This window comes from Trichechus manatus, unplaced genomic scaffold (assembly GCF_000243295.1).
Source record: "Trichechus manatus latirostris isolate Lorelei unplaced genomic scaffold, TriManLat1.0 scaffold00001, whole genome shotgun sequence".
Classification (NCBI taxonomy): Eukaryota; Metazoa; Chordata; class Mammalia; order Sirenia; family Trichechidae; genus Trichechus; species Trichechus manatus.
In genome coordinates, this window is record NW_004443937.1 from 36,698,047 (window position 1) to 36,712,874 (window position 14,828).

A 14,828-nucleotide genomic window follows, 5' to 3' on the forward strand; every position below is an offset into this window, starting at 1 on the left:
TTTTTTTTTTTTTTTTTTTCCTTTTTGCTATTCCCTTCAAAGTAGCTTGGACTTCTTCCTTCAGTACTGTTGGTTCTTGATCATATACTACCTCTTAAAATGGCTGAACGTCAACCAGTTCTTTTCGGTATAGTGACTCTGTGTATTCCTTCCATCTTCTTTTGATGTTTCCTGGGTCATTCAATATTTTCCTTGTAGAATCCTTCAATATCGCAACTCAAGGCTTGAAGCTTTTCTTCAGTTCTTTCAGCTTGAGAAATGCCCAGCCCTTTTGGTTTTCTAACTCCAGTCCTGGCACATTTCATTATAATACTTTACTTTGTCTTCTCGAGCCACCTTTTGAAATCATCTGTTCAATTCTTTTACTTCATCATTTCTTCACTTTAACTACTCTACCTTCAAGAACAAGTTTCAGAGTCTCTTCTGACATCATTTTGGTCTTTTCTTTCTTTCTTGTATTTTTAATGACCTTTTTCTTTCTTCATGTGTGATGTCCTTGATGTCATCCCACAACTCATCTGGTCTTCAGTCATTAGTGGTCAGTGCATCAAATCTATTCTTGAGATGGTCTCCAAATTCAGGTGGGATATACTCAAGGTTGTATTTTGGCTCTGGTGGATTTGCTGTAATTTTCTTGAGCTTCAACTTGAACTTGCATGTGAGCAATTGATGGTCTGTTTCGCTGTTGGCCCCTGGCCTTGGTCTGACTGATGATATTGAGCCTCTCCATTGTCTCTTTCAATAGATGTAGTCGATTTGATTCCTGTGTATTCCATCTGGCAAGGTCCAAATGTATAGCTGTCATTTATGCTACTGAAAAAAGGTATTTGCAATGAAGAAGTCGTTGGTCTTGCAGAATTCTATCATGTGCTCTCCAGTGTCATTTCTATCACCAAAACCATATATTCCAACTACCAATCCTTGTTTCCAACTTTTGCATTCCAATCACCAGTGATTATCAATGCATCTTGACTGCATGTTTGATCAATTTCAGACTGCAGAAGTTGGTAAAAATCTTCAATTTCCTCATCTTTGGCATTAGTGGCTGATGCGTTTGTTTGAATAAAAGTCGTATTAACATATCTTCCTTATAGGCATATGGATATTATCCTATCACTGACAGCACTGTACTTCAGGAAAGATCTTGAAATGTTCTTTCTGACGATGAATGCAGCACCATTCCTCTTCAATTTGTCATTCCCAGCATAGTAGACCATATGATTGTCCTATTCAAAATGGCCTATACCAGTTCATTTCAACTCAGTAATGCCTACGATATCAATCTTTATGCAGTCCATTTCATTTCTGATGACTTCTAATTCTCCTAGATTCGTATTTCATACATTCCATGTTCCAATTATTAATGGATGTTTGCAGCTGTTTCTTCTCATTTTGAGGTGTGCCACCTCAGCAAATGAAGGTCCCAAAAGCTTTACTCCATCCATGTCATTAGGGTCAAATCTACTTTGAGAAGGCAGCTCTTCCCCAGTGGTATTTTGAGTGCCATCCAATCTGAGGGGCTCATCTTCTGGTGCTATATCAGACAATGTTCTGCTGCTATTCATAAGATTGTCACTGGCTAATTTTCTACTTTTTTTTTTTTTTTTTTAGTGTACTTTAGATGAAAGTTTACAGAACGAAGTAGCTTCTTATTAAACAATTAGTACACATATTGTTTTGTGACATTGGTTACCAACCCTACAACATGTCAACACACTCTCCCCTTCTTGACCTTGGGCTCTCTATTACCAGCTTTCCTGTCCCTTCCTGCCTTCTAGTCCTTGCCCCTGGGCTGGTGTGCCCCTTCAGTCTCGTTTTGTTTTATGGGCCTGTCTAATCTTTGGCTGAAGGGTGAACCTCAGGAGTGACTTCATTACTGAGCTAAAAGAGTGTCCAGGGGCCATACTCTTGGATTTCTCCAGTCTCTGTCAGAACAGTAAGTCTGGTCTTTTTCTTTTTTGGTGAGTTAGAATTTTGTTCTACATTTTTCTCCAGCTCTATCCAGGACCCTCTATTGTGATCCCTGTCAAAGCAGTCGGTGGTAGTAGCAGGGCACCATCTAGTTGTCCTGAACTCAGTCTTGTGGAGGCTATAGTACTTGTGGTTCATCAGTCATCTGGACTAATCTCTCCCTTGTGTCTTTAGTTTTCTTCATTCTCCCTTCCTCCAGACTAGGTGAGACCAGTGGAGTATCTTAATGGCCCCTCACAACTTTTTAAGACGTCAGATGCTACTCATTGAAGTAGAATGCAGAACATTTTCTTTTTTTGGGGGGGGGAGGTACCAAATTAACTTTATTTTGAAGGAATGGTACAAATGAAAGAACTTAAGTGGATGTTTTGGTACAATTTATAGAAAAGGTAATGTAAACTCAACATGCATGCACCATCTTGGTGACCACGGAAGTCAACCCTGTTGCTATGAGGCAGCCAGGCTAAAGCTTTATTAGCTCTCTCCATCACTGTCTCCAAGGGTATGCTTGTCAAAGAGATACACTGCCAAGCTAGATTCCAGGGCTCCCATCTTGTGCAAGCTGGTTACATAGTTATCCAATTCTTCGAGGGATTCCACCTGCTCATTTAGGTAATGAGTCTCAATGAAGTCACACAAATGGGGGTCATTCTTGTCAGTGGCCAGTTTGTGCAGTTCCAGGACCAACTGATTCACACTTTTTCCAAGTGTAACGCACACTCCACCGCATTCAGCCCACTCTCCCAATCATCACGGTCTGGTTTCTTGATATCCTGAAGGAAGATTTGGCCACATCGTTGGTTCTGTAGCTTCATCAGTTTCTCAGCATGTTCCCTCTCGAGATTGGTGAAGAAAATTTTTGGCAAAATTCTTCAGAGCCACATCATCATGGTGGAAGTAGTAAGACACGGACAGGTAGACGTAGGAGGCGTAGAGCTCCAGGTTGATCTGGCAGTTGATGGTGGCCTCCGAGTCGTGATTGTAGTCCTGATGCACCTGCAAAGGGGACACGGTCATCATGGCGATGGTTGAGAAGAGGCGGCGGTGGCAGCTGCGTGGTGCTGGAGCAGCGGTGGGGGCCTTGGGGTGTCCAAGGGCGCTGCTGTGAGGAGGTGGCGGAAGGCTGGCTGGGAGCGGCCATTTGGGGGAAGGCTGGCGAGTTCCATTCAAGCACTGCTGAAGCAGGAGACCACGGCAACTCTACAAAGAACATCTGGACAGAACATTTTCTTTATAAACTATGTTATGACAATTGAGCTAGATGTTCCCTGAGACCACAGTCCCCACAGCCCTCAGCCCAGTAATTCAGTCCCTCAAGGAGTTTGGATATATCTATGCAGCTTCCATGACCTCACCTTGGACAAGTTGTGCTGTCAGTGGCCAATTTTTTCAGAAGCAGACCACTAGGTCCTTCTTCCTAGTCTATCTTAGTCTGGAAGCTCTGCTGAAACCTGTACACCATGGGTGACCCTGCTGGTATTTCAAATACCAGTGACATAGCTTCCAGCATCACTGCAACACACAAGCCACCACAGCACAACAAACTGACAGACTTGTGGGGATACCACTTATAACAGCCCCTAAGTATTTTATCTTTTTAGGGACGGTACCATTTATAATAGCCCCTAAAAAGACAAAATACTTAGGAATAAATCTAAGCAGGGATGTAAAAGACTCATACAAAGAAAACCACAAAACACTACTGCCAAGAAATCAACAGAGATGTACATGAATGGAAAAACATACCATGCTCTTGGACAGGAAGACTTAACATTGTGAAAATGTCAATACTACCCAAAGACATACAGATATAAACAATCGACACAAATTCCAACTTCATTCTTCAACAAGATGGAAAAACTAATCACTAACTTTATATGGAAGGAAAAGAGGCCCCAAATAAGTAAAGCAATATTAAAGCAGAACAAAGAGGAGTCCTCACACTATCTCATCTCGGAACCTACCATAGAGCCATGATAGTCAAAACAGCCTGGTACTGGTACAACAACAGACACGTAGACCAATGGAACAGACTTGAGATCCCAGACATAAATCCATCCATTTATGGACAGCTGATCTTTGACACAGGGCCAAAGACCATTAAATGAGAAGACACAGTCTATTCAACGAATGAGGCTGGTAGAACTGGGTATCTACCTGTAGAAAAATCAAACAGGACCCATACCTCACACCATACACAAAAACTAACTTAAAATGGATCAAAGACCTAAATATCAAACCTAAAACTATAAAGATCGCAAAAAATAGGGACAATGCTAGGGTCCTAACATATGGCATAAATAGGATACCAAACTTAACTAAAAATGCACATACAACAGAAGATGAACCAGACAAATGGGACCTAAAAATGCTTGTGATCATTGGCAATTAGAAAGAAATCAAATCTACAATGAGATACCATCTCAACCTGACAATAATGGCACAAATCAAAAAAACAGAAAATAACAAATGTTGGCGAGGTTGTGGGAAGACGGGAACTCTTACACATTGCTGGTGGGAATGCAAAATGGTACAACCACTATGGAAAATGGTACCGTATTTTTCTCAAGAATTTAGAAATAGAAATACCATATGATCCAGCAATCCCACTCCTAGGTATATACCCTAAAGAAATAAAAGCCATGACATGAATAGACATATACGCACCCATGATCATCGCAGCATTGTTCACAATAACCAAGGTGGAAAACAACCTAGGTACTCATCAACAGATGAATGGACTAACAAATGGTTGGTACATATACACACCGGAATACTATGCAATGATAAAGAATAATGATGAATCCACAAAACGTCTCACAACATGTATGAATTTGGAGGACATCATGTTGAGTGAAAATAAGTCAATCACAAAAGAACAAATATTGTGTGAGTCTGCTATTATAAAGTAACAACAAAAGGTTTACATACAGGAAGAAAAAAAAACACATTCTTTTATAGTTACCAGGGATGAGAAGAAGAGGGAGGGAAAATTACCAAATAGAAGACGTGTTAATGTTGGTAAAAGGAAAGGCAATACACAATATGGGAGAAGTAAGCACAACATGACCAAGGCAAGAGGACAATGAGGAACGCAAACATAAAGGGCAACTACGGTAACTACTATAGCATAGACAATCCTGCAATAACAGTACAAACAAACAATAATTTGACTGAATACACAGGTAGATGGATATGCCAAGAGGTGTGGGAGGGTGTAAGGGAGCACACCCGTCGGCAGATACAGGTTTGGAGGCAGATATTTCTACATACGTGACTGTAGGTGCTCCTCATTTATTAATACAATAGAGCACACAAGGGGAACAGTTAGGGAAACTTCTTAGACATAACCAAACATCTCATGCGATGAAATTCCTAGGCTCAAAGGCAAAGGACCATAGGCTTCAAGTATATCTATGTCAACTGACACAACACAGTTCATAAAGACAATGCTCTGCATCCTACTTTGGTAAGTAGCGTCTGGGGTCTTAAAAGCTTGCAAGCGCCATCTGAGGTGCAAGTAATGGTCTCTTCCCTTCCTGAGCAAAGGAGAGTGAAGAAAACCAAAGACCTAAGGGAGCAATTAGTCCAAAGGACTAACGGACCACATGAACCACAGCCTACATGACCCTGAGACAGATGAACTAGATGGTGCCCAGCTACCACTATCAACTGCTCGGACTGGGATTACAACAGAGGGTCCCGGACAGAGTGGGAGAAAAATGTAAAGCAAAAAATTAAATTCACAAAAAAGATCAGAGTTACTGGTCTGACAGAGACTGTAAGAACCTCCAAGACTATGGCCCGAAGACATTCTCCTGACCTGGAATTGAAGCTGTTCCTGGAGACCACCTTTTAGCCAAAGAATAGACAGGCCCATAAAATAAACAGTAACACCCAAAGGAACGTGTTCCTTAGAACAATCAATTATATGAATTCAAAAGGAAAACACACGCCCAAAAGCAAAGATGAGAGGGCAGAGAGGGGCAGAAAATCAGGATGAAAGGTTAACAGGGCACTCAGGGCAGAAATGGGGAGAGAGCTGACACATTGTGGGAAATGAAATCAAGGCCATGAAGCACGTTATGGACAGACTATTGAATGGGAATCTAATTTGCTCTGTAAACGTTCATCTAATGCACAATAAAAAAAAAATATAATAATAAAGAGCACCAAGGCATTTAAAGGGTTGGCAGAGAAAGAGAAGTGTGCAAAGGAGACTGAGACACACAGCCAGTCGGGAGAGAGTGGTGTCAAGGATTAAAATATATTCAAGGTCAACAGCTTAAATGTTACAAGACAGGGCAGGCAGGAAAAACAGGACAAAAATTTGCCCACTGGATTAGGCAGTGGGAAGTGTCTTGATGACTTTGGCAAGAATAACTTCAGTGGAGATGGGGAAGTCAACCTGCAGTGGACTGAGAAGCAACCAGGATACCAAGAAGTGGAGACAGTAACTGGAGATTTTGTTGCTGTTGCTGTTCTAGAAATTTAGTTATGACAAGAAGAGCAATAGGGCAAGAGCTGAAAAGAAAAGGTAAAATTATTAGATTAGACTATAAAGGTAAGATTACAGATTGGGAAGATTTTTCGTATTTATATGCTAAGTCAATGAAGAGGAAGAAAGAAAAGGAAGTTACAGAAGTGAGAAGAGATAACTGATGCAGTAAGGGGTTTGGAGATAAGGGAAGAAGATAGCATCAAAAGTACAGTTGGGTGGCTATTAACGACAAGACAATGTCAATTAATAAGTAAAATCACTCAGAGAAAATAAGATACCGACTCTTGAAATTCGAAATTATTAGCAGCAGCTCTCCAAATCTTCCTTTATAAAATTAATCTACCTACAAGTTCAAAATTTAAATTCAACTTTAAAATTATTTCCAAAAATAATTCTACATCATTTTGGTCATAAAGGCAATACTTGATCAATAAATGTTAGTGTTTACTCACGGGGCTTGAGTACGAGTAGTATATTCTTTGAATTCACTATCATGGATTGTGAAATAGGGTCGGAAATCACTGCAGTACTTTAGTGGAGAAATACAGCTGTGGAGCAGGAAGAACATGTAAAACAATGGACACAAAGTCCCTACTTAATAATTATAACACATCTATACAAACAGTGTGTATACACAGGATAATTTATTTCAGTAAGTGGTAAACTCACTTTGGGAAACTAGAAAGACAAATGGCAATACATAATGTGGAATGGCACACTGAAAGAACACCAGGTTTGGGACAGAAGACAGGATGGAATTCTGGCTCTACCATTCACCACCTATATTCTTCCGACAAACCATCGGCAATTCACGCAAATAATATTTATCAAGTGCCAATGTGTAAGTGAATGAATATGCTCAGTGTTCAGAGTAACAAAAACATGGTTCCAGCCCTCACAGAGACTGAATCACCTTTCTCATCCATAATACAGTGCTATTATGAGCACGAAGTGCCGCACATATCACCACCAGGAATCAAATATACTCACCTCACAAGTGCCAATACAGTCTCTGACGACTCTGATGGTGACGGTGCCATGACCACAAGGGGCTCTCCCAATAGCACCAGCTCCCAAAGCATCTGACTATGAAGGAAAACTGGGCAGAAACACCTGAAAGTAGAAACATTTTGTGATTTCTTCAATAGTGTTTTTTAAGTTCGTATATAATCACTCTAAAAGCTTCACATTTATACATACTCTTCCTAATGTTTATGTCTTGATCTGATGTACAGATTCATTTACAATATGGTGATAGAAATAGACATAAGTCCCTTTTATCCACCTAAAAATGTATCAGTTTGACTCTATCCCGATTTTTACAAAAGTTAATGCAATATACTGACACATGACAGCTGATACACAAGTATATAAAAATTATTGTACCAATGGTAGATCTAGTTTATCCATATTGCTTTGTTACATTTGAGTTACTATTCTATTTCGAAGGAAACAAGAAAAATTAATTTTCCAAAGGATGTTTATTGGATGTACTTATTTTAAAAGCTGAAGCTTTCGATGTATTATCCTATTTCAGCAAAAGAATGATGAAAACAAATCACAAGGAGAAGTACCAACACCAACAACAAAATTATTTCCTGGGCAGATCTCCCTTCTGAAATGCTGTAAATTTTTACAGCTGCCCTGGAATGAGGTAAAGGCATGTGAGGACCAACATGCTAGTATATTACAAAGACTCAGGCATTGGCAGCTTTGACTTATTTAGAAACTCCCCCTGGTACAGTCACAAGTTTTTCTAGTAGATTATAAAGGTAGAGAAAAAGAAATACCTATCTATTTACAAATATCATAACCAATCCACCCAGCCAAACACACACACACACAAGTACAAAAATAGGCAACAAATCTGTGCAATGGAAATTAGGGAGAGTTGATTTTAACTATTCAAAAGCAAGAAGATAAATGTGAAGGAAGTGCAAAAAGAAGTTCAAGGATAAATACAAAGGAGCTCTTTCTCTCTCCCTTCTCTCCTAGACAATTCAATTCTAAAACAGAAGGGAAGCAGAACCACGTTGGCTGAGAGCAAAACATCAGAGCTTGCGCAAGTTAAGCTGGGTGTCCACATGGAGGGGTAGCATGCTGTTGGAGCCCAAACGAGGTGAGGAGGGTGTGCATGTGTGGACTGGTCTAGCTTGAGGTGACAGAGCCCAGGTAGCGTGACGAAGATGTCCCCACGGAGGGGCTGCCTGGTGTGCAATGTCAGAGCCAGAGTGGGATAAGGAGGTTGTCAACGGATAGGACCACCAGAAACAAGGCAGGGGAAAGGAAAGGAAAGAAGCCCCAGATAAGCAAAGCATTACTGAAGAAAAAGAACAAAGTAGGAGGACTCACACTACCTGATCTCAGAACCTACTATACAGCCACACTAGTCAAAACAGCCTGCACTGGTACAATGACAGATACACAGACCAATGGAACAGAATCGAGAACCCGGACATAAATCCACCTACCTATCGTCAGTTGATCTTTGACAAGGACCAAAGTCCACTAAATGGGGGAAAAGACAGTCTTTTTAACAAATAGTGCTGGCAGAAACTGGACGTCCATCTGTAAAAAAATGAAACAGGACCCATACCTCACACCATACACAAAAAGTAACTCAAAATGTATCAAAGACCTAAATATAAAAACCTAAAATGATAAGGATCATGGAAGAAAAAATAGGCACAATGCTAGGGGCCCTAATACACAGTATAAACAGAATACAAACCATAACTAACAATGCACAAACACCAGAAGATAAACTAAATAACTGGGAGCTCCTAAAAATTAAACACTTAAACACTCATCAAAAGACTTCACCAAAAAAATAAAAAGAGAACTTACAAACTGGGAGAAAATTTGTGGCTACGACATATCTGACAAGGGTCTAATCTCTAAAATCTATAAGATACTTCAACACCTCAACAACAAAAAGACAAATAATACAATTAAAAATGGGCAAAGGATATGAACAGATACCTCACCAAAGAAGACATTCAGGCAGCTAATAGACACGTGAGAAAATGCTCATGATCATTAGTCATTAAGGAAATGCAAATCAAAAGTACAATGAGATATCATCTCACCCCATCATTACGGCACTAATAAAAAAACCAGAAAATAACAAATGCTGGACAGGTTGCCAGGAGATTGGAACTCTTATGCACTGCTGGTGGGATATAAAATGGTACAACTACTATGGAAAACGATATGGCAACTCCTTAAAAAGCTAGAAACAGAAATACTACGTGATCCAACAATCCCACTCCTACTAATATATCCTAGAAAAATACATCAGTCACACAAATAGACATATGCACACCTAAGTTCACTGCAGCATTATACACAATAGCAAAAAGATGGAAACAACCTAAGTGCCCATCAACAGGTGAATGGATAAACAAATTACGGCACACGTACACGATGCAATACTATGCAATAATAAAGAACGATGAGTCTGCATGCTGAGTGAAATAAGTCAGTCATAAAAGGACAAACACTGTATGAGACCACCATTATAAAAACACAAGAAAGGGTTTACACGCAGAAAAAAACAATCTTTGATGGTTACAAGGGAGGGGAAAGGTGGAGAGGGAAACTCACTAACCAGATAGTAGACAAGTGTTAACTCTGGTAAAGGGAAAGACAATACACAATACAGGGGAAGTCAGTGTAACTTGACCAAGGCGAAGTCACAGAAGCTTCCTAGACACATTCAAACACCTTGAGGGACTGAGTTACTGGGGCTGAAGGCTGGGGACCATGGTTTCGGGGAACATCTATGTCAACTGGCATAACATACCTCATAAAGAAAATGTTCTACACCCTACTTTGGTGAGTAGTCTCTCCAGGGTCTTAAAAGCTTAAAAGAGTGTCCATCTAAGATGCATCTATTGGTCCCATCCTGTCTAGAGCAAAGGAGAATGAAGACAACCAAAGACACAAGGAAAATATTAGTCCAGAGGACTAATGGACCACATGAACCACAGCCTCCACCAGCCTGAGTCCAGAAGAACTAGATGGTACCCAGCTATCACCATCAACCACCCTGACAGGGATCACAATACAGGGTCCCGAACAGAGCAAGAGAAAAAGATAAAATAAAATTCAAATTCACAAAAAAAGACCAGACTTAGGGTCTGACAGACACTGGAGGAAACTCTGAGACTATAGCCACTAGATGCCCTGCTAACTCAGAACTAAAGCCACTCCCAAAGTTCACCTTTTAGCCAAAGATTAGACAGGCCTGTAAAACAAATGATAACACACATGAGGAACATGCTTCTGAGTTCAATCAAGCATACAAGATCAAATGGGCAACGCCTGCCTAAAGGCAAGACAAGAAGGCAGGAAGGGACAGGAAAACTGGACAAATGGACATGGGAACCCAGGGTGGAAAGGAAAGGGGGAGAGTGCTGACACATTTAGAGGATTGCAACCAATGTCACAAAACAATTTGTGTATATATTTTTTAATGAAAACTAATTGGTGCTATAAACTTTCACTTAAGGCACAATTAAAATAAAATGTAAGCCTCATGACATTTTACCCTACATACTTTAAAATGCACCCCTTTAAAAAAGCGTATTACCATACAGTATTGCAATACCATTCTCACCCCAAACCAAACAAAAAGTAATTTGTGTACATCATGTAATGCCCAGTCCATATCCAAATTTACCTGTGAAAGCTCGTAACATGTAGCCAGGATTGAACCACTGCTTTATAGCATTTGAAACACAATGGCTGTTTTCTTCCAGTTTTTTCCACATCTTATATAAGAACATTCATTTTCTAAAGAAATCAACACTAATATCACAATGCAAAAGAAAGAAAAAGCACTGTTAACAAAAAAATTTTAATATTTACCTGAAAAGATCTACCTCGTGGACAGTAGGCAAAATAACAGATATATGTGTATCTGCCTAAGAGATAGAAAAGAAAAAACAGTAAAGAAGATATCACCAAAATCTGCAGACACTGATTTTAAAAACATGGTATCTATCTCATGATCAATAAGCCATGTTGCCCCGTCCCCTGTTTTAAGATTCTTTTCTTCCAGAAGCAGCCGGAGAGAGATTAAGTCTTACAATCTTCCCTATGTGAACTGTCAAGAATTCTCAAGGATAAAGCAATAATCCAATAGTCAGATAAAGCAATAATCCAACAGTCAAATATTAGATTAATTCCTAGCCGTATAAAATACCATCGTAATACTAGCTGACATATATAACGGGCAAATTGGTTTTCCTATTGCTTTCCACTTTTATTCAACTCAAAAAACAAAGGGAGTGCTAATATACCAGTAAAAACATCTCAAATGATAAATAACCTCACTTGTGAGCAGATGTAGCCATAGGGAAAAAAAAGAAAGGCAATTATAACCACAAAATACATCTGACTGCATTTCCTAAAAAAAGCCTGCTGGCCCCTCTCCATAAGATGGATGGATGGTTTTGTTAAAACTGAATCTTGTTGAAAAAAAAAATTTACTTTTCCTTTGTCCTCATGATTACTGTATAAAGTATGAATTCTCCAAAAAACAGAGCCAGAAAAAAGCCTAAGAAACATTAAGTAGTTTACTATCAATTCATCAAAAAACTACTTAATTGGATATTTCAGTAATATTCAAATATACATAAACTCAAGAAATTTTGTATTTGTTAGTTTAACAATTTCATTAAACAAACTATATGTGCTGGATTATTCTACTACCTGCTGAGTTAACTGCCCTATTTGAGTTGTTCCAGGCTTGTCATGACATGTGGGAATCCGTACCTTAAAGAGAAACAGAAGAAACTGCTTTAGCTATAAAAGAATGTACCGAAAGGACTCATTTCTATATTTGCTAGTCCCACTACAGTGAGGGATCAACCTGCTAAAAAGGTCACTCAGCTTTGCCTAAAAAGCCATAAAATATTCATGTCAGATTAAAAAAACTAAGGTCATACTTATTTTTAGTCACAGAAAGTAAGTGAATCAAGGTCTCCACGTTTCCAAACACAAAGAAATCATTAACCAATGAAAAGCAAATGCACTAAAAAATAGAAAAAGGACATCGACTTTGTACTGTTTCCTGTTTATTGTTCCAAATTTTTGCTTCATTAATATACACACACCCAAACACACCCTCTTCAAACTTGCCAAACTTTGGGATAAATCTCACAGGAAACAATGAGAAATCTCAACACAGGGCTATGAGTACTACTTCTGATGATTTCTTAGGGAAAAGCAGAATGGAGAGCCCACAGGAATAAGCCCATCTAAAAAGACAGTACTGCCAAAAACAAGTCCAACTGGATAATGAACTGCAAAAGCACTGCAGTATGTATTTATACAAAGCCTGAAAGCAAAATACTAATTCATTTTTAAAAAGCTTAATAGAGAACAATACCCTGGAATGAATACGCTTGGTCAGACATTACATGCTAAGATGATCACTCAGGACAGGACCAATGGCTTTCCTAATTTCTCTAATTTTTTATAAGGGATCTGTTTCTGAAGACCACACATCTTTAGAGGCATTGGGAGTGTGAGGGAGTTGCACGTATCTGCAGGGTAGAATTTACATTCACGTGTATGACATACAAATAACACCCTGGGGCAAACTCCACAGGAGGCAATGGGACTGGTGGTCCCTGCACTTGTCTAACTAGTGGTCACCTGCAGCAGGATGAATTGCGGTAACTCCTCACATCAGTGACAAACAAGTGAAAGCAAAATAGGATTGAGTTATCAGAAGGTGAAAGGAAAGCCTATGTGTGAGCTTCCTACAGAGTTCTTAAAGGAAACAAATGAGGTGTAAGCTGTTACCTTCATTACCACTCCCATGATAGGCAGGTGTAAAGTTTTTCCTGGCACTGGGGCAGGCCATCGATCAACATCATTACAGGCTGAAAAATACAATCAAGTATTTCCTTAGTGTAAGCGGAAATATTAAAATATAAAAAATGGGGTATCAGAAATTAAAATTCTACTTTCTATAATTTAAGCAAAAATATACTGGGAAGGATGGAAGGTAAAAGGTAAAAGAAAAAGAAAAGTGATAAAACTATCTTTGACTTAGAAACATACATATATATTCTAGGGTATAAACTGGTTAACAAATCATAAGAAAACAAATTAAATAGGTTTAAAGGGCATTTTCCCATTTATTTATTACAACTAAAATTAGCTACAAAGATGGGGGCAAAGGATGGAGTTGAAATTTAATATTAAATAGAGTTACTATTTCTGTTCCCTATACAGTTTATTTCTATTTAATGTTGTATTTGTAAATAAAGAAATCAAGAATATTTACATGAAGTAAAATGAAAATGTACATGTTAACTATAGTGCTTGGAAAAAGACATCAAATATGAGCAGGTAAATAAAGTATAATAATGTATTAAATAAATAAATAAAATTAGCTACAAAGGGACCAGGGCTTTGAACCACTTCAAACTGATTCAGTCAAGGTTGATGAAGTGAAACTGGAACACACCTGAATTTTTTAATTTGGGTGATCTGGAACCGTAACTAGAATGGGAAAAATTACTGGTTGAAGTCCTGGAGTGGTAGACTCAGAAGAGGTATAGTGGGCCTTTTCAGGAGCCTGATGCATGATACTGGACTGCTGCCAGGACTTAGGAGACCGACACACATTCAAAGGGGTGTGGTTTGCTGCCATCTTTGAGCGGGGCACCGCTGTGCCCAGCTCTGCAAAAAATCCCACCGGCTAGAGATTTGGTTGCTATGCAACGCGTACACTGCCTTTGTTTTTTCTAAGAGGGAGATTAACTTCTACAGGGCTTTGACCAATAATTTTTCCCATTCCAGTTATGGTTCTGGTTCACCCAAATTCTAAAGATTCAGGTCTCTTATGGTGTTGCTTCCTCAACCATCACTGAACCAGGAAGAGCCGGTTCTAAGTCCTGAAAGGAACACCACCTGGCCAACATATTCCTTATATCAAGTGACGTAAGGATTTCTCTTCAATAGCACTAAGTATTAAAATATCTGGATATCATTAACCTAATAAATAGGCATCATCTATAAGAAAAAGGAGCACTGGTGGCACAGTGATTAAGCGCTCAGCTGCCAACCGAGAGGTCAGTGGTTCAAATCCACCAACTGCTCGGCAGAAGAAAGATGTGGCAGTCTGCTTTGGTAAAGATTACAGCCTTGGAAACTATGGGGCAGTTCTACTCTGTCCTATAGGGTCACTATGAGTCAGAACTGACTTGACAGCAAAGAGATGTTATAAGAGATGATAACGAAAGATAGTCTTTAGTGTTTATAGGTGAAGATGCCAGAAGAATTTTACATTTCTCTCCCACTATATAGCCCTTAAACTCTTATCTGATGTCTTTAG

At 39.2% G+C, this 14,828-nt stretch overlaps 1 protein-coding gene and 1 pseudogene across 6 annotated transcripts in view; both read right to left on the reverse strand.

The window, feature by feature from the left end:
• DENND6A (DENN domain containing 6A) overlaps positions 1–14,828 on the reverse strand; it is an 80,517-nt gene that overhangs the window by 23,634 nt on the left and 42,055 nt on the right. For 5 of the 6 annotated variants that reach the window (XM_023727521.1, XM_023727516.1, XM_023727533.1 and 2 more), the window contains 5 exons: positions 13,289–13,368; positions 12,191–12,274; positions 11,345–11,400; positions 7,463–7,585; positions 6,925–7,020 (listed from right to left, as the gene is read on the reverse strand). In XM_023727521.1, coding sequence (XP_023583289.1) covers positions 6,925–7,020; positions 7,463–7,585; positions 11,345–11,400; positions 12,191–12,274; positions 13,289–13,368 — 439 coding nt within the window. The remainder of the gene's footprint in view (positions 1–6,924; positions 7,021–7,462; positions 7,586–11,344; positions 11,401–12,190; positions 12,275–13,288; positions 13,369–14,828) is intronic. The other variant, XM_004368637.2, reaches the window with a different exon arrangement.
• On the reverse strand, positions 1,982–3,084 carry LOC111819716 (ferritin heavy chain pseudogene; annotated as a pseudogene).